General features: G+C 42.1%; 2 protein-coding genes across 17 annotated transcripts in view; one reads left to right on the top strand and one right to left on the bottom strand.

The window, feature by feature from the left end:
* FBXO36 (F-box protein 36) overlaps positions 1–303 on the bottom strand; it is a 116,739-nt gene extending 116,436 nt beyond the window's left edge. For both annotated transcript variants that reach the window (XR_002182689.2, XM_019978142.2), the window contains exon 1: positions 2–303. Coding sequence is in view for 1 of the 2 variants with exons in the window: in XM_019978142.2 (XP_019833701.1) it covers positions 2–97 (96 nt within the window). In the remaining variant the exon portion in view is untranslated. The remainder of the gene's footprint in view (position 1) is intronic.
* Positions 1–19,474, top strand: part of TRIP12 (thyroid hormone receptor interactor 12) — a 151,165-nt gene that overhangs the window by 235 nt on the left and 131,456 nt on the right. For 12 of the 15 annotated variants that reach the window (XM_070773421.1, XM_070773418.1, XM_070773412.1 and 9 more), the window contains exon 1: positions 656–814. The exons of 1 other annotated variant lie outside the window; for it this stretch is intronic. The gene's annotated coding sequence lies outside the window, so the exon portion shown is untranslated. Of the gene's footprint in view, positions 1–655; positions 815–1,420; positions 1,544–4,912; positions 5,050–19,474 lie in introns of those variants that run through there. 2 more of the 15 variants (XM_019978082.2, XM_019978074.2) reach the window with 2 other exon arrangements.

Raw genomic sequence — 19,474 nt, 5'->3', positions numbered from 1 at the left:
CCTGGAACCGGGTGACCAATAACTGGTAATAGTCTTTGCTCGGCGCTGGGCCTTGTCCTACAATTTCGAACAGAGTCTCCGGCAGCCACGACGCCATCTTGGGACGCCACCGCCGTCGCTAAGACAACCAGGAAGGGGCGGGGCCTGCCTGGGGTCACGGGGGCCACAGCCGTGGTTTAAAAAAACCGAACCCTACTTTCGAGCTGGCGGGGTGTTTCTAGCTTTGGGGATGATTATCCCCTTCATCCAAGGGTTAGCAGGAACTCTTGCGCCGTGAAATATCCACCTTGAGGTCCCGTGTGACCTGGAGGGGAATTAGTTCCTGTTACCACAGAGGGGGAGTGGGGAAGGCGGGGTGGGGGGGGCGGTGACCCCGGCGGAGGGATACCAAGCGAAGTCTCACATTCCCCTTCCTGGTCCCTCGAAGGGATCGGGAGGAGGTCGCAGGCCGCTGGGGGAAGTCGAGCCCGGCAGTGGCGAGGCGGCGAGGGGGGCGGGGTGGGAGGGGAGGGGAGGGGAGGGGAGGGGCTATGTGAGGAGCCGCGAGTAGGCAGCGGGGGGCCTGTCCCGCGGACGAGCACCGTCAGCCCGAGCCGCGGCGGGCAAAGTAGTTCCCGGAGGGTGTTGGAACGGGCGGGGAGGGAAGAAGGCGGCGCGGGCGGAGGCGCACGCCGGGAGCGGTGCTGCGGCTCAGCTGATAATTGAAGGGACCCGAGGAGCCGCCGCCGCCGCCGCTTGGGGGGGGTGGGGGGAGCGAGGAGGAAGTTACTGCCGCGCCACCGAGTCCGGACCGGAGACTTTGGGGCCCAACTAGGTAATTGGGGCGCAGTTCCGAGCGGCGGCGGGGCCAGGCCTGGGTGGGGGGGAGGGGGCTGCGTTGAGGGGTTGAATGTGGGGGGGTGGTGGTGGTGGTTGGTGGTGGTTGGTGGTGGTGGCGGCGGGGAGGAGCTGGAACAGAAAGTCCCAGGAAGCCCGGTTGTGTCATCGCCGCGATTCGGGCCCCCCTCCCGCCCCCCACGCTCGGCCTATTCCCGGCGGCAGCGGCGGCGTCGGCGGGTCCGCGGAAGGACCGGGACAGGGGTTGACGGGTTAGGCGCTCGAGGGAGAGAGACCGCGGCTGGAGGGGACCTGGGGCTGGGCGGGAGCCGGGGGTGGGGGGTGAGGGGGGCGGGGCTCTGGGTGCCCCCCCCCCCCCGCGCCAACCATGAGGAGGGCTCCTTCACGGAACCCGGGGGGTAAAGGCGTGCGGGGTCTGGGGGAACCCGGCGGGTGTCGTGTGTGTGGGGGGGGGCCGGAAGTGGGCTTTGGAGCTTGGAGGGCGTCTAGGAAGACAGAAAGTGGGGGGCCGGAAGTGCAGGTGGGGGGGTGTGAAAGACGGCCAGGGTTCCCCGGAAATGGGATGGGGGGCCCGGAAACTGGGAGAGGGGAGGCTCCGGGGCCAGGGAACGGCCCGGAAATGGAAACTAGGGAGCAGCTCGAGTGACAACAGTTGTGGGAAGCGAGGGTCAGAGGAGGGAGCGGCCGGAGTGACTTTTAGACCGCAGTAAGAGGTTTCTTGCCGCCGGTGGGGGGAGACGGTTGAGGGCGGCCGAGGCTGCAGACGAGGGGTCTGCGCTGGGCAGTTGTTTTCTCTGCCTGTGGGAAGTTGAGGCTTGACGGAGGGGGGACGCCGAGAGAGGACGCGGGGAGGGCGCGGGGAGGGGGGCGGCGTGAAACAGGCCGGGAAACTTGGCTGAGAGGAGCGGAGCATCCTCCTCCATTGATCGGCGTGGAAATTGGGGGTGGGGGTGGGGTTAGGACCTGTGAGGAGGGAGGTGGACCGGTTGTCACTCCTGTCGTATTAGTATTCAGAGCGAGTCAGGCGATTAATTTATTTATATGTGGATTACATAAAACCTATTATAACGTCTGTCCGTTCAGTTCACCCTCTCTCCATCCTCCTCCACAGTGAGTGGGTTTCCAGTTGTGGAACAAGTTAGAGGGGAGTGCAAATAACGGAGGTGATAGCGTCCCCCATCCTGTCCTTTCTCCGTGTCGGTCCCATCCTCAAAAATAAACGAAATCTTTTCATTTGATGGAGAAGGGGAAAAAAAGAAAGATTTAAACACACAGGCAAATCGTGGCGGGAGGTCGAGGGGTAGCTTAGACATTTGAACTCCTGCGGGGGGACAAGGGAACGAGAGGGAATTGGGTGCCCCGTGTGGCGAGGAGAGGACGGAAGGGGCTGCTTCTGAACCCTTAAGACAGATTTGTTTGTTTTTGATAATGCCGTTTTTTTTTGTTTGTTTTTTAACTTTGTGGGGAGGTTTAGCTTAAGCCTGGTAACTGGTGGTGGGTATGGTTTAATTGCTTCGTCGGGTAATTGGGGGGGACAGAATGTGTCAGGGGGAACGTTGGTGTGTGTGGAATGGGGCGCGGGGGGGGTGGGCGTTTAGTGGCGCAGTGGGCCTGTTCCGAGTGGACGTCTAACTGCTCCCCTGCTGTCTCCCTTCCTCGTCGGCCTTCCCCGGTCTTGCCTGGCCTGCCAGATCACCCGATCCCCGGATTTTCCTTGGTTTTGTAGGCCCTTCTGTGGTGTGTTGTTGAACTTTATATTCCTCACCAGTATCTAGCTATTTTTGGCGTTTCATTTGTTAAAAAGACCCGGCAAGTTGAGGCTCAGAATCTCCTCTCAAAAAAGCAAAACAAAACAAAAAAAATACGGGATAGAAACTTGAAAGAGCTATTGAGTGGGGTAAAAAACCGACGTTCGGAACAAAGGTCCTAGTTGTTAGAGAAAAAGGCAAGAGGCCTATATATGAATCCTGAGTGTGTGTCGCATTTACTGGCGAGTTGGGGTAAGGGGGACAGCAGTTAGGGTTATGGAGTGGAATTATCAGAGGTTTAGAAACAGTACGTGGCAGAGGGTTTTATTGAGGCTTATTTATTTTTTTAGCACAGAGAGCATGGAAAGAACTCAGTATTAAGTGTGGATTTTAGAGTAAACACATTTCTAGCGCATTTCTAATTGTTTTAGAAACTTCTGCTCTACGTTCAGCCTCAGAAGTACTGAACTCGTGTGGCTTTTATATCATCTTTGTGAAATTGTTTGGGGATAAAAAATGAATTTTTATTTCATTTATTTGAAGTTGAGACAGAGCACATTAAAATGGCTGAGGGTTGTGGGCTTTGTCCACATCACCCTTTCTATGAATGTGCCGTAATTAAGATTACGCCTGCATTGCCGGAGACTTGGGTTCAATCCGTGGGTGGAGAAGATCCCCTGAAGAAAGAAATGGCAACCCACTCGGGTATTCTTGCCTGGGGAATCCCATGGACAGAGGAGCCTGGCAGGCTACGGTGGTCTATGGGGTCACAAGAGTACTTAGCGACTAAACAAGAACAACAATTAAGATTATCACTGCTTCCATTCGATTCCCAGTTTTTCAGGAGTTTGAGTGGTTTTTAAGTCTGCTTCAGCTGACATTTACTGTTTTGTGTCTGTAAACAGGCATTTTACTTTTCATTTACTTTCTTAAAGTTAGAACATGTTGGTAGAATTTCTGAAGGTGCTAAACAAAATTATTTTTTACAGTGAAGAACAGGATGCTTGGTCAGGATAAAAGCAATGCTTTCATCTAGCAAAGTAAATTTGAAGTAATGTTTACTTTTCCATTCTAACTTTTGAGATTAGTGCATTTTTATCTGGATATGCTTGTTTGATCCTGTCTGAGGTCATCATCCTAGCAAAGAAGACACACGCTGGCCTACGAATTCATAACACTGCCACTTAGTAGCTGTGTAACCTTGAGTTATTATTCTCTGACCCTGTCTGATCTCCATTTGTTTTAATCTGTAAAATGGGAATGGATAGTCCATCTCTTTCCTACTGGCTGATTGTGAGATCCAGTGGATATAATGGCTGAGAAGAAATACAAACTGCTAAATAAGTGTAAGACAATTGTCATTAGCTTTAGAAAATTATCTATTTTGAGGTAATTACAAAAAATTTTCATCAGTTGGAGTGGTGGAAAGTTGTCAGTGTAAGGTAGGTTGGAGATAGGAAGTTATAGCACTTTATAATATGAAATTGCTTCTTAATTGGTAGTGGAACTTGGACCCCAATTGTTATGTTACTTTTTTTTGCAGCGATATGCTTGTTCACCATACCTTGTTAATTCTGCTGAGAGAAAGTTCAGACAATTGCTTCGTGTTTTTATTGTGGAAAAAATTTGTTGCTGTTCTGGTTCATGGCTTTTATGAAATTGATTTTCTAATATCAGAGACTACAATTAAGGATGGAGAAGGAAATGGCAACCCACTCCAGTATTCTTGGCTGGAAAATCCCATGGGGTCTCAAGAGTCGGACACGACTTAGCAGCTAAGCGACCACCACAATTAAGGAAAAGTATTTCAGGATCTTGGTCTGGTTTCTTTTACAGAATCTGAGGGAGTTTTTGTTTTTAATTCTTTCAAGGGAATGTGGGTGGGAATCTTTTCGAACAAACTGATACCAATTGCCCATTTATTTTTTGCATGTTTGCTGAGGTAATTGGATGTACTCAAATTGAAAAAGTAACCTGCTTGTTGCTTTTCATCTTCAGGTTCTTGATCTGCCAGCCTGACATGCTTTTTTCCTTCTTTTGAGTCATTTTAGGTTCACCTCAACTCACAAGTATTTACTCAAAAATTTCTACCCCATGATCTTTCCTTTTTATTTCTTTGTTATCTATCTATGCTTCATTTGGGGATTATAGTGCTAGGTTTGTTGACAAGCATTGCTTTTGTTTCCTTGACTGGATTATGGGCTTCCTGAGGGCAAGGATTATCTCAGTGTCCTTGTGTTTTGCCTGAAGGTGTACTCATAAACCTGATTGAAAATAACACCCATTTTCCTTCCCACTCCAAAGCGATAATGGTAGCCTGGCCATGCCAGCTATGCAGCCAGTCTTCCTGCTTGGAAAATTTCTTGGCTTCAACAAGTCTCTCAGGGTGCTGTCTGGTTTAGTGCTCAGCGTCTCACATCTTCCTGACTGCTGTGCCATCAGAGTGCCTGGATAGGGTAGAAGGGTAAGAATTTGGTGAATATTATATAAAACATATAATTTGTAGGTTGTTATATAATCTTGGTGCTTTTAGCTCTTAACATGTAATGTTAGCTTACATTTGTGTGTGTGTGTGTGTGTGTGTGTGTTTAATTTTTTAGTGTCTGGGTGTAGTTTAGCTGTGCTATATAGATTTCTTAAAGGCATAAACCCCTAGCAAATTGTTCTTCACTTTCTACCCAGTCTGCTAGATTTCTCTGTACACAGTGGGTGCTTGCTGTTATTTATGGTAAATAGATCTGTATACTGATATCAAGCCAGTCTTTTGTATTTAAGTGGACTTGGCTAATGTCCTGGATTTTCACAAATGCAGTTCTTTAATAAAATCTTATCAGTACTACCCCAATTTATTGCTAGTTTCAGGGTATGGGCAAAAGAAGTTGTTTTCTAGACTGAAATGAGTCTGCTAGATAGTTTTTCTCCTAGGACTTGTAGATCTTTTTTATAATTCTTGTAGTTTCAGTAAACTGGATTGGCCAGAAGAAAAAGCTACTCGAGTAGACCATTATTTAGACTAAACTCATTTTGTCTTGAGTGTGCCGAGAAGCTGTTAATAGTCAGTTTTGGAGTTATGCTTGATTTAAACAGTCATTCTAGACGCCTAGAGTTAAAAAGCTGCCTGTTGCTCCGATCTTTCATTAAGGAACAGCACTGTTCAAGTGAGTATCCGATTTGAAGGTAGAAGACTTGGGTTCCAGTTCTGGTAATGCATTTTCTGTGTTTGTGACCTTGGACAAATAATACAACCTTTGTGAACTTCAAGTGCTTAATCTGAAAAATGTGATCATGGCCACCATATCAGTGCTAGGCACTGTATTCAGGAGATCAGGCTACAAAGATGGATTGGAACACAGCCCTTATTCCCCTGGTTCATCCCTGCATTGATCACTACTGCCTGATTTGTTTACATTGTTCTACCTAGAACATTCTTTTATAATGTATGTAGGTGTTCTGCTTGAAGATATTTGAGTATAGAATAGTATTCCTTAGTAGATTATGAATTTCTTGAAGTTAGTCTTTGCTCTTTTATCCATAGAAGCAAGCGCAGGGCCTGTCCCATAGTAAAGATTCTTTTAACGTTTACTGAAGGAATAAGTTGTGAAAATAAGATTCTGAAAGTGAAAATATTTTGTAATGGTTTAATGTAGTGTCCTATTTGATTTGTTTTGATAAGCATTTTGGATCACCGTTATGTTAACAAGGTTTTGGGGGTTTTCTTTAATCTCTTGATACATGTTTTAGAGACTGCAAGTTACGTTGAATCATATTAAAAAAAATTAAGGCAAGCCATTTCACATTATTTAATTATCCATTATTTGCATGAAATAGTTGATCATTTAAATGCTTCATTGAGGACTTATGTTTTGAGACAGTGCATATTTAAGTACAGAACTGAATTTTACACATAATTTTAGTTTATTCTGTTTCTTTTTAGAAAGGATATATTTATTTCTATAAATGTTATTACCCATACATGGATTTTTGAGTTATTTATTATTTATAAGCTGAAGTGTCTATCAACAAGTCTTCAAGACTTGAAATTATAGCCTTTTAATGTGTGTTTTAATCGCTTGTTGGCTGTCACAAGCAGTGAATGAGTTCCACCCTGACTTTACAATTCTGAATAAATAGATGGACCTTGTGCTATCGTCTTAAGGTCATATTAACTCATCTTCAAGTCCTCATACTGTTAAGCATGTGTGATGCCCTGAAAACCCAAAGTGAGTTTGTATGGATAACCTGTTTGAAAGTCACTGTTGAGTTGTAATATAAGCTGCTTTGTGTCCTCAGAGAGCAGGTTCATGGAGATCATATGAAGGGGCCTTCCCCAATCTCCCTTTAAAAAAAAAATTCTTAAAACGTCAGTGCTTGTAGTTGCCTTATAAATAGCAAATGTGTGAAAATGCTATAATTTCTGCTATGGCCCCAGTATTTTATAATCCCGTTTTGCAGTCTTGGCTGCGGGCAGTCAGAGGAGCTGCCTCTTCTGCTCTGAAAACACCCAGGAGCTTCATTCGTGCTCTGGCTTTCATTGTCTCTTCACTTGGATTAGTACCTTTCCCCAACCTTGTATCTCTGTAGCTACATACACTCTTAACTTTCTTTCAGTAGCTCCTGTGAAGATTTTCAGTCTTCACTCTTCTGCTCCCTTCTGCAGCATTTCTTTCACTGATGGCTTTTACGGTCTTTCTAGTTGTTTACATCTTCTTTATGAGATCTTTGGCTTCTTGAGAGTAGAGGTCTCATTCTTCTCTCCTCACAGAGGCTGGCACAAGTCTCCATATAATGTGTCGTACATGGTAGATGGCAGTGGTAGAGTTCATTCTGGTGAGACATTAAAGAACTATATTGTGAAATAATAGTATTGACATAGTCTACTGTCAGCTTGGGCTTCCCAGGTGACACAGCAGTAAAGAATCCACCTGCCAATGCAGGAGATAAAGGTTCGATCCCTGAGTTGAGAAGATCCCCTGGAGTAGGAAATGGCAACTGTCTCCAGTATTGTTGCCTGGAAAATTCCATGGACCGAAGAGCTTGGTGGGCTACAGTACAGGGGTTTGCAAAGAGTCTGACAGGACTGAGTGCCTGATCATGCATGCACATGCTGTCAGCTTGCTTATTTTATTGGCGGCTTGCAGAGTCTTAGTTCCCCAATCTGGGATTGAACCGGGGCTCTCAGCAGTGAGAGTGCAAAGTCCTGACCACTGAACTGCCAAGGAATTCCCTCAACTTGCTTATTTTTAGTTTTTCAGGGTTTGGTACCTGAAGGTAGGATCCTAGAATATAAATTTTTCAGAATCAGGCTCATTAAAATCAGCTTCTTAAGGGATTGCTAAATAGTACTAGACTGTTTTAGTGACTTGGATACCCCAGGTTTAGCATTTGGGGATTATGGTTATTAGTAGATAAGTTTGTCAGTTCGTGTTTTATCAGGTGTTTACTGTGCACCACAGGACTGTGCTGGGGGAAATACAAAAGGGACTTAAGACGTAGTTTTTGTCTTCCGAGTTTTGTTACGTTTCTTTAGTTGATAATCAAACTGACTTGATAACTATGTATAATTAGCACAGAGAGGTATTCTGTAGATATTCTAAATGCAGGTGTTCTGCATTTAGAAAACTTGATACGAGAATCTAAATTAAGAAACAGATGAATTAGGGCATGCTTTTTTGGCCTTGCTGAATAAATTGTTGGAAGTGCCTCCATTGCACAAATATTTCATCAACAACCAACGCGTGTGCATTTCTGGTTCCATATAAGGTCTGCCCTCTTGTAGAGTGCTGAGGAGAAATAAGATTTATAAAGTGAGATCTTTTATTTCAAAATGTACTAATATTGCAGATGAGTTCAGACTATGTCAAAAGAACACAACATATAACATCGTACATATTTGGTTTTAAGTGCAAATTTGAGTTTTATATAGTGAGTATTCAAGTTTAGAGAGAGATTGAAGTTATTGAGGAAGACTTTATGAACAGAGGAAGGGCTTGAGCTGACCCTGATACTTGGATAGGTGTAGGAGGGTAGGGAGCTTAAAAGTGGAGTTGACAAGGATCTAATGGTAAGGTAAACTGGCCCTCTGAAGGAGAGGGTCCACATTTATGAAATTTGGGCTGAGATTATTGAGGTTCTGAAATGGGAGATTAAGAAATTCAATATAACAAATAGACATATTGAAGTTATGGTTGATAGATGAATAGGCAGTGATAATATGAAAAAAATGTACAAAAATATTTAATATGTAAGTGAAAAGAAAACTAAAAGTGCTTCCAGATCTTACTTATCTTTTTATGAAATTGCTTCCTTTTCAGGACTGCATATAAGGGTCTTTGTGGTAAGTTTTGAGGCAGTAGAAGCAGTGGAGGTAAAACTTACTTCTTGTTCCATTTCCCTACTTGATAGATTAAGTAGATCTTTGATAGATTAACAAAACTTGAAGTTTTGTTCAGTAGGCAGGAGCTGGTATCTAAATGATTCCCACTGCCCCTCTGTTCAGTCACAGAATTCTTCCTTTACTGGAAGCTGGCAGTCATCTCCTAACACATTCACTCAACTATTGTTTGTTCAGAGATTAAAAAAAAAAATCAGTACTGTTTAAGAATACATATTTCTTCTGAGTTATTTCTGAGTTATTTAAATCAGTCTTATTTATGGGGAACCTTTTGTTTAGTGTCTACTGCTCTAGAAAACTGTTTAAAACAAAAGCAAATTGTGGTTTTAGTACATATATATAAAATCCCTGATAGCTCAGTTGGGAAAGAATCCACCTACAATGCAGGAGACCCTGGTCCGATTCCTGGGTTGGGAAGGTATGCTGGAGAAGGGATAGGCTATCCAATCCAGTATTCTCTGGCTTCCTTTGTGGCTCAGCTGGTAAAGAATCCACCTGCAATGCAGGAGACCTGGGTTTGATCTCTGGGGTGGGAACATCCCCTGGAGAAGGGAAAGGCTACTCCAATATTCTGGCCTGGAGAATTCCACGGACTGTATAGTCCATGGGGTCACAAAGAGTCTGACGGGACTGAGTGACTTTCACTTTATTTTTTCAAAGGTGGAAATTAATATTACCCAGTTTAATCAAGTGAGATATTTTAGTCAGATATTTCCCTTGCTCTCTGGTTGATGTCACAGTAGATTATTTGTTACCCATTTTATTAATACTTTTACAAAAGTATGTACAACAGGATTTCAAAAATGGGAAATGAGCTTAGATGTGGCTGAAGGGAAACTAAAGCAAAAGAGAATATTTGGGGGTGTGGTAGCCATAATATTTAGCTTTCTTTAGCATCTTTTGTTTCTAGCATGTTCTTGTAGACTTTGATGACTGTAGTTGAATTAATTTGATCTTTTCCCTAATGTGGGGACAGCAGAGATGCTAGCTGTTATTGCAAGTTTATGACTTAAAATAGTATCTGTTAAGGCTGTATAGGCCAAAATTTGTGGGGTTTTGTGGACTCCAGTTGAAGCATTTGTGAAGTGTCAGTATTTTATTGCTGCAACAGGCAGTAGTACCTATTTTTCTGCAAGACAGTCCTGCAGCTTCCCAGTTTTTTCCTTTATCAAGCACATATTTCCATTTGTTCTAATCACCGAGGGAAAGCAACTTAGTTTCCAAAGGAGATTAGACCTGGTCTCTACCAACAGCATTTGGGCCCTTCTCCCAGTAGATGGCAACAAAAATTAGGCTCATTTCTGAGAAGATTGAGTAATTCTTAACTTTGTGATCAGACCTGTTTGCTAGTTATTTCTCAACTCTCATTAGGTATATTAGTGTTGATTTTTACCTTTTGACCTCAAAATACTTTTGTTATAAAGCTAGACTTAATTGCAGAGTTCATCTTTTCACCCTGCCTTTTGACAAGCTTTGCCCTTCCAGTTGCTGCTGTGAGGTAAGACTTGGGGAATTTCAGCCTTCGGTGTGGCACTGTAAGGTAATCTGCTGCCTCTTCTGACCAGCTAGGATTACTTTCAGCTGCCTGGATGTTAGGCCATGCCATTTTTTTTTCCAGGTGTCTTCTCATTACACAAACTAAGTCCAACTGAGACGAATTACTGGAGATAATAGCCCATCATATGGGATTTTCCTTGTAACACCTCTTTAAGGTGATACTCAGTTTATATTTCTTGCATCAGGTGAGGATTTGGTGAAACTTAATGTTTGCTGGAATAGCTGCTTTTCTTTCTGTTCTATGGAATGGGCCTTCTGCTTCAGTCATGTGTTTACTTATAATCAGTATATTAATTTGTTACTAAAAGAAAATTAAGATGATTCATAATTATGCAGTTAACTTGCTGCTGCTAAGTCGCTTCAGTCGTGTCCGACTCTGTGTGACCCCATAGATGGCAGCCCAGTAGGCTCCTCTGTCCCTGGGATTCTCCAGGCAAGAATACTGGACTGGGTTGCCATTTCCTTCTCCAGTGCATGAAGATGAAAAGTGAAAGTGAAGTCGCTCAGTTGTGCCCGACTCTTAGTGACCCGGTGGACTGCAGCCTACCAGGCTCCGCCATCCATGGGATTTTCCAGGCAAAAGTACTGGAGTGGGGTGCCATTGCCTTCTCCACAGTTAACTTGAGTTTACTGTATTTAGAGAAACTCACAACTTCAGGATACCTGCTGAATTTACTTAAACATTTAATGCTATAATAAAGAATTTGGGTTAGTAGGTTCAGAGGAAGAAATTATCTTGGTTTCAGCAACCACTGCATTGAGTGTGTGTGTGTATTGATCTTTTAAAGGTATTTCTTGGGCTTCCCTGATAGCTCAGTTGGTAAAGAATCTGCCTGCAAATGCAGGAGACCCTGGTTTGATTCCTGGGTCAGGAAGATCCCATGGAGAAGGGGATAGGCTACCCATTCCAGTATTCTTGAGCTTCCCTTGTGGCTCAGCTGGTAAAGAATCCACCTGCAATTCGAGAGACGTGGGTTCTATCCCTGGGTTGGGAAGATCCCCTGGAGAAGGGAAAGGCTACCCATTCCAGTATTCTGGCCTGGAGAATTCCATGGACTGTATATATAGTCCATGGAGTCGCAAAGAGTCAGACATTACTGAGCGACTTTCACACACACAAAGGATTTGGGAAGTTTCCACATTACTTAAAAGAATTTTAAAGTTAGGAGTGGATTAATCCATAGTTCTTTTAACAAATGTGAAATACAGGACTTAGTAAAACCATTTTTCTAAAAATTTCTGCGATTATTTCTGTTTAAGGGCCATATTAGCATCATGATACAAGGGAAGAAATTATCTTGGTTTCAGCAACGACTACATTGATCTTTTTTGTGTGTGTGTGCATTGATCTTTTAAAGTTATTTCTTGAATTCTATTAGTAATATTCTTAAACCTAGAAAGCAATCGTTTAAAACATCTCTGTTCTCAGTGAAGTTAGTCTGAAGTTAGCAGTGGAGATACAATTAATGTATGTGAATAATAAGCAAATGATATGTATTTATAAGCAGCTTTGGTCACTATTTCAAGCCTTAGGTTAAGGTTTGGGATTATGAGGATAGACAGATGTGGTCCTTGACCTTGAGTTTATAGTTTTATTAGGAGGGGGGTGGTAAATTCAGAGACAGAATTAATCATAGAAACTCTTAAGCCGAATTCTGAGACATTACTCAGATGCCTCATCAGGTGACTAGCTGTTTGGAAAGGAGAATATAGTAAAAATATTACCAAGGTATTTCTCAGAATAGTTGTTTTAGCTGCATCCGTGCATACTTGCCCACACTGAGTTCTGAATTCAGTTCCTTATTATCTTTGTGATATGGCTTTCACTGTAAATATATATAATATAGTCTGATAGCTAAATCAGTCCAGTAGTGTGGGAGATTAACAGCATAATAATAAAAAAGACTTCATGAATCAATGTACCAGAAGCTCCCTTCGATTGAATTCTTTCCTTGGTACACTGATATTTTACATAGGTTAATGTTAACGGAGTCTCTCGGGATAGGGTAGGGAGCTGGGTGGGGTGGGGATGGAGAGAAGAGTGGATGAGCCAAAGAGCTGGGCATTTTAGACAAGGGCTGTGTGAGGGTGGACAAGGCTGTAGCAGAAGAGGGTGTCAGTTTTCAGAAGTGGCAGAGGAGAGTTAAATGTACTAAATAAATATATTTTGCTTTCTGTGTTTATTTTAATGAGTTCTTTGCCCCATATTTTTACATAAGAAAGATAGCTATATTCTTATTATGCTTTGAGTATCCCTGGGTTATAACTCCAATTGGAATAATATCAAAAATATAAATATAGTAGAAAATAAGATTCATACCTGTGCATACATTTACATGAACATCTTATTTCTTCTTAAAGTTGGCATTTTTTGTAACTTTTTATTTTGTACTGGAGTATAGCCGATTAACAAATAACGTCATGATAGTTTCAGGTGGACAGCAAAGGGACTCAGCCATACCTATACATATATCCATTCACCCCCAAACTCCCCTCCCATCCAGGCTGAAAGTTGACATTTTTATCCTGTAATTTTAATCAGTTTTTACAGAAAATGTTGTTTTTCCATGGCTATGCACATTTATGTTTTGAGGGAAGTGTCATATAGAAAGATTATGGACTTCAAGGCTCAGTTCAGTTCAGTCGCTCAGTGGTGTCTGACTCTTTGCGACCCCATGAATTGCAGCACGCCAGCCCTCCCTGTCCATCACCAACTCACAGAGTTCACTCAAACTCACGTCCATCGAGTCTGTGATGCCATCCAGCCATCTCATCCTCTGTCGTCCCCTTCTCCTCCTGCCCCCAATCCCTCCCAGCATCAGAGTCTTTTCCGATGAGTCAACTCTTCCCATGAGGTGGCCAAAGTACTGGAGTTTCAGCTTTAGCATCATTCCTTCCAAAGAACACCCAGGGCTGATCTCCTTCAGAATGGACTGGTTGGATCCCCTTGCAGTCCAAGGGACTCTCAAGAGTCTTCTCCAACACCACAGTTCAAAAGCATCAATTCTTTGGCGCTCAGCCTTCTTCACAGTCCAATCTCACATCCATACATGACCACAGGAAAAACCATAGCCTTGACTAGACGGACCTTTGTTGGCAAAGTAATGTCTCTGCTTTTCAATATGCTATCTAGGTTGGTCATAACTTTCCTTCCAAGGAGTAAGCGTCTTTTAATTTCATGGCTTCAGTCACCATCTTCAGTGATTTTGGAGCCCCCCAAAATAAAGTCTGACACTATTTCCACTGTTTCCCCATCTATTTCCCATGAAGGGGTGGGACCGGATGCCATGATCTTCGTTTTCTGAATGTTGAGCTTTAAGCCAACTTTTTCACTCTCTTTCACTTTGATCAAGAGGCTTTTGAGTTCCTCTTCACTTTCTGCCATAAGGGTGGTGTCATCTGCATATCTGAGGTTATTGATATTTCTCCCAGCAATCTTGATTCCAGCTTGTGCTTCTTCCAGCCCAGCGTTTCTCATGATGTACTCTGCATATAAGTTAAACAAGCAGGGTGACAATATACAGCCTTGACGTACTCCTTTTCCTATTTGGAACCAGTCTGTTGGTCCATGTCCAGTTCTAACTTGCTTCCTGACCTGCATATAGGTTTCTCAAGAGGCAGGTCAGGTGGTCTGGTATTCTCATCTCTTTCAGAATTTTCCACAGTTTTTTGTGATCCGCACAGTCAAAGGCTTTGGCATAGTCAATAAAGCAGGCTAGACGCTGTTTAAACAGGGTCCTCATATTCTAGCTGTGTGATCTTCGGCAAGTCATTTAAACTCTCTGAGGTGTAGTTTACTTGGTTATAAATGGGTGCTGTTAGGATGGTTCATAAATAGTATACACTTGATAAATAGGAGCTGCTGCTATTTTTATTTATAATGATAAAAAATATATGTTAATTTCACTATTTAGAGGAAGGTTTACATAGTGTCATCTTGCAGAGCCGGGGTCAGCAAACTTTTTTCGCAAGGTGCCAGATGGTGTTAATATTTTCGGTTTTGCAGGCCAGATCTTAAAGGGTTAAAAAAAAAGCAGCCAAATCAGCATTTTGAAACTTTACAAAATGAGGTGGTTGGCCAGATTTGGCCTGTGGGCTATAATTTGCCAACCTCTGCTCCAGAATATTACTAGCTGCTTTTTTACGTTGTTGATAGGAATTTGAAATGCTCTCTGTATGTTTTCAAAGATAACATGATAATGTCTCAAAGATAAAGGAGTTTAGGATAAGTGGCTAAGAGCAGACATTGGGATTCAATTTAAATTTTGGGTCTAATACTATTACCAGTGTGACTTTTGTTTTGTCACCTTATTTTGGCTTCAATGTCCCACCTGTAGAATGGGAATAATAATAATGGTCCTTATCGTAGGCTTTTTTTAGAATTAAATTAGTTAATATGTAGAAGTTTTAGAACAACGCCTGGTACAGCATAAGTGCTCAGTGTGTTAACTGTTGTTAGTAATCATTCTTTTTTTGAGAGGAAGCATTTTTATTTTCTTATATTGATAAAACAACAGGTTTGAGAAAGAAGATGGATATCTTTGATATATTGGAATTACTTGAGTGACAAGAGTTTTAGGTTTTGAAGCAGGAGGATCGTTTGAAGCAGAAGTATTGGTAGACTCTGCAATGAGATGGTTTCTGGTTGGGTTCCAGTTTCCTAGTTGTTTGATCCTGGGCAAGTTGATTAACATGCAAATTATAGAAAATACGGAATTGGCCAAAGAGTTTGTTTGGATTTTTCTATAAGATGTTATGAACTTTTTGGCCAACTCAATACAAAATTTATAGAATTCCTTTGAGTTTTTAATGAGAGTGAAGTATTAAGCACAGGGCCTGGTTCATAGTTAAGCAGTTGCTGTATTACATTTTTTTTTGACTAAGATAACTGACTTCTAGAAGAAATTTAATAGTAGCTTTTATTCTAGTAGTTTTTCTAAATGACGACTTACTTTCACATTGTTTTAGTATATGAAGTTACACTTGACTATGTAAACTTTTTATTTTTAACATGTTATAATTTTGGTGTTGAGTAAATTTAATGGTTAAAATGAAACTTTAAAGATTGAAAGGAAAAATATCCCTGACTTGGTATTACGTACATTAAGTGTTTTGAAAAGCTTTTTGAGGAGTGATTTCTCCGTTTGATATAGGTTCATAGGTTTATTAAAATGTTGTAAAAGTAGAGTAAGGAGGTCAAGGTTTTGTTGTTGTTAATCAGTAAAAATTTAAAGAAATGGATGTAGAATCTACTGCAAAGTACGGTGAACATGTTGTTTTTCAGTGTGGCTTTTTACCAGTGTTTACGTGCTTCTCAGAGTGCTGTGAGTGCACCAGAATGTCTCATTCCTGACTCTTGGCTGTCATTGGTGAACATTATTACCCTGAGTCTTAAGGCTCTCGTTGGCAGTTGGACATTACTAAATTCCCTGCTTTTTAAGAGACTTAGTTGCTTTTGCTTTGTTTAGTAAGTGCCTTCCCTGTCCTCTCTAGTGGATGGGCTTGGCTATGTTTAGACCTACTCCCTCTAGCTTTTATTATGCTTTGAGTTACAAAACTACTTGCTAGAATTGTGTATTAAGTGGGTAAGTTGAGAGTGAAGACTTGCACCGCCCCCCCACCCTTTAAAAAATATTTATTTGGCTGCACCAGGTCTTAGTTGAGGCACGCAAACCCTTAGTTGCAGCATATGGGATCTAGTTCCCCAATCAGGGATCAAACCCCAGGCCTCCTGCATTGGGAACTAGGAGCCTTAGTCAGTCATTGGACCACTAGGGAAGTCCTCCTGCGGTTTTAAGAGTGAAAATTCTTAAAACTCAAAGGTATTGTAAAAAGTATATTAGTTCTCAGCACTGCCTTTTTTTTTAAGTTGAAGGGATCAATAAGGCCTTTTCAAAACAGATTAAACCTCTGGTTTCTGAAAATTGTAAAGAAAAAAATAAGTATTGTATTATCTGCAGTAAGTAAGGGCCTGTTGTATACCAGGCAGACATATGCAGAACTTGTCCTTAACTTTCATCTCTCCCTAAATGCCTGAAATTCCTAATTTCATTCCTAGATGTCTTTCCCTTTGCCTACCATTCTTTAGTAATGGCTCCCACTGTCTGTACTTGCCGCTTGAAGAGTCTTATTAGGTAAGAGGACTTAAACATTTTAAAAAAGAAACTTCTAAGTTTATAGTAGTTTCAGATTTACAGAAAAGTTGTGAAGATAGTTACCCTATACTCCTCCCCAGTTTTTTTTTTTTTTGTAAGATCTTGTATGATAAGTTTGACTCAGCTAGTGAACCAGTACCGATGCATCACTACTGCTCATACTTGAGGTGGGCTTGCTTAGTCTTCACCTGATGTCTCTGTTCCAGGACGCACACAGGGTGCCACGTTACATTTGGTGAGCAGCTTTTAAAAACTCTTCAATTTTGGAGGCATGTATTTCTGATCATAAAGTACAGAGTGATAGTTAAAATCTAAATGAAGAAAAAGGAAAATTAAGAAACACATAATCTTATCACCTGATTTAAACATTTTTATATTTTCTTCTAGCTTTTGTTTTAATAAAAATGGGTCCATATTATGTTTTCCCCCACCCATGCTAGTGTGATGAACATTTACCCAATTTATTATTAGTTCTTTATTACTTTGTATTTATGTGACAACATAATTTATCCAGTCTCTAGTCCTTTGTTCAGAGAAGGCAATGGCACCCCACTCCAGTACTCATGCCTGGAAAATCCCATGGGCGGAGGAGCCTGGTAGGCTGCAGTCCATGGGGTCTCTAAGAGTCAGACACGACTGAGCGACTTCACTTTGACTTTTCACTTTCATGCATTGGAGAAGGAAATGGCAACCCACTCCAGTGTTCTTGCCTGGAGAATCCCAGGGACAGGGGAGCCTGGTGGGCTGCCGTCCCCGGGGTCGCATGGAGTTGGACACGACTGAAGGGACTTAGCAGCAGCAGCAGCAGCAGTCCTTTGTTCGATTTTTTAAAGAACTATTACTATGTTTCAAGGAATAGTTCTATACCTCAAGCCAGTTTTTAAACTGGCTTGGAGGTGTCTCCCTCCCTTGTGTTTTGTATTAACTTGGGAAATGTACTGTGTGTGTGAGGTGTGTGTGTGTGTTGTAGCACTCCATGGAAGAGGTGGAAGGCAAGGGTCTTGTGCGGGCTGGCTCTTGCCCACTTCTTTGACATCATCTCCTGTGTCTTTCGCCTTTGACTGGTTCTGCTTGTTCCAGCATTCTGCCTGGAGTGCTCTTCTAGATCTTACCTGGCTCTTGTCTCATGCATGAGGTCTTGGCTCAGATGTTAGCACTCACAGCAGCTTTACTTGTCACCCTATCCGTAGTCATTCATTTATCGGATAGAAACATTTCACCTGCAAGTAATAGAAAACTTGACTAACGGGGTCTTAAACAGCTCAGGGTTTAATTTTATTCATGCAGCATGGTTTAGCTGTACAGTGGTTCAGACCAGGCTCTGTCCGAACCTGCTTTGCCTTTCACAGCACATGGTTCTCTTGGACACCAGATAACGATCATGGCTTGAAGTATGTCATGGCTTGTCTATTTCACATTCAAGGCAGGAAGAAGAGGAGGGCTTTTTTTTATACTTAAGAAAGCAGAACTCTTCCTAGCATACCTCCTCATACCTCTTACTGGGGAGAATTGAATCATACCTCTGACGAAAACAAAATACTAATGTATTTTTAATTTTTTACTTCTAAGTATTTTTGTGCAGAGGTAGTTTTAGGCCACCTGGCTTTTAAATTCTTTGAACTGCAGTACATGATAAGATACATGTGTGTAACTGAAATAAACTTCACAAATGATTCTTAACTGTTACACATGCTGCTATTGATATTTTCTGTTTTCTATTTTGAGGAGAATTTTTGGTTATGACCTTTTATGATGAAGGATTCTTAGCCTTTATTGTGATAAGGGCTTTAACAGTCTGAAGCTGTGGGCTCCTCAAAGTAATATTTTTAAACTCATAAAGTCAACACATAAGAGAAAACCCAAGTATGTTACAGTTTAGCTTGTGATTGTGTGCTCAGTTGTGTCTGACTCTTTTGTGACCCATGGCCTGTAGCTCTCCAGGCCCCTCTGTCCTGGGATTTCCTAGGCAGGAATACTGGAGTGGGCTGCCATTTCCTCCTCCAGGGAATCTTCCCAACTCAGGGGTCAAACCCGTGTCACTTGCATCTCCTTCGCTGGCAGGCAGATTCTTTACCACTAGCGCCATCTGTAAAGCTGAAACTCTAGCTCTCAAACTGTTAAATTAGTTTGTTGTTGTAATGTTTCTTTATTAGCACTTTCAATAACATAATCTAGCAGCTGTTCAAAGTAGTGATGAGTGTAAATGATATTTTGAAGTATCTTCAACAATTGTAATGTGATATGATAATATCTGATTTCTGTTGGTGCAAAATCAAGGTACTGCCAATAATATTGTGGTTTGTTGCCTGTTCATGATAGAAATGTTAAATTTCAGTGAGAGGTTAGTGAAATTAAGTTTTTCAGTCCAAATTTGTGAACCTCTTTGATTATAAACCCCTGGTGTAAATTGCTTTCAAGGCACTAATCTTACAGTTTGAGGAACACACTGGCTCTGGCCCAACCATGACTCATCTCCTACAGCCAGGGGAGTGGCTTACTTCTTGGAGGTGAGAAAGTTTGTACTCCTTGTAAAGCAGGATTCTTCCAGCAGGAAGGAGAAATGAGGTTTCGGTAGGGAATACTGTCTTCTACCTTCTCCTGACTGTAGTTTCCTTAATTTTCTCACAGTATTACCTTATTTGCTGTTTGTCTGCCTTCCCTAGGGTCTTACCATGTGGCTCAGTGGTAAAGAATCCACCTGCCAAGCAGGAGACATGGAGTTCAGTCCCTGAATTGGGAAGATCCCCTGGAGGAGGGCATGGCAACTCACTCCAGTATTCTTGCCT

The sequence above is a fragment of the Bos indicus genome, chromosome 2 (genome assembly GCF_029378745.1).
Source record: "Bos indicus isolate NIAB-ARS_2022 breed Sahiwal x Tharparkar chromosome 2, NIAB-ARS_B.indTharparkar_mat_pri_1.0, whole genome shotgun sequence".
Taxonomy (NCBI): Eukaryota; Metazoa; Chordata; class Mammalia; order Artiodactyla; family Bovidae; genus Bos; species Bos indicus.
This window is presented reverse-complemented; position numbering and strand designations above follow the sequence as displayed.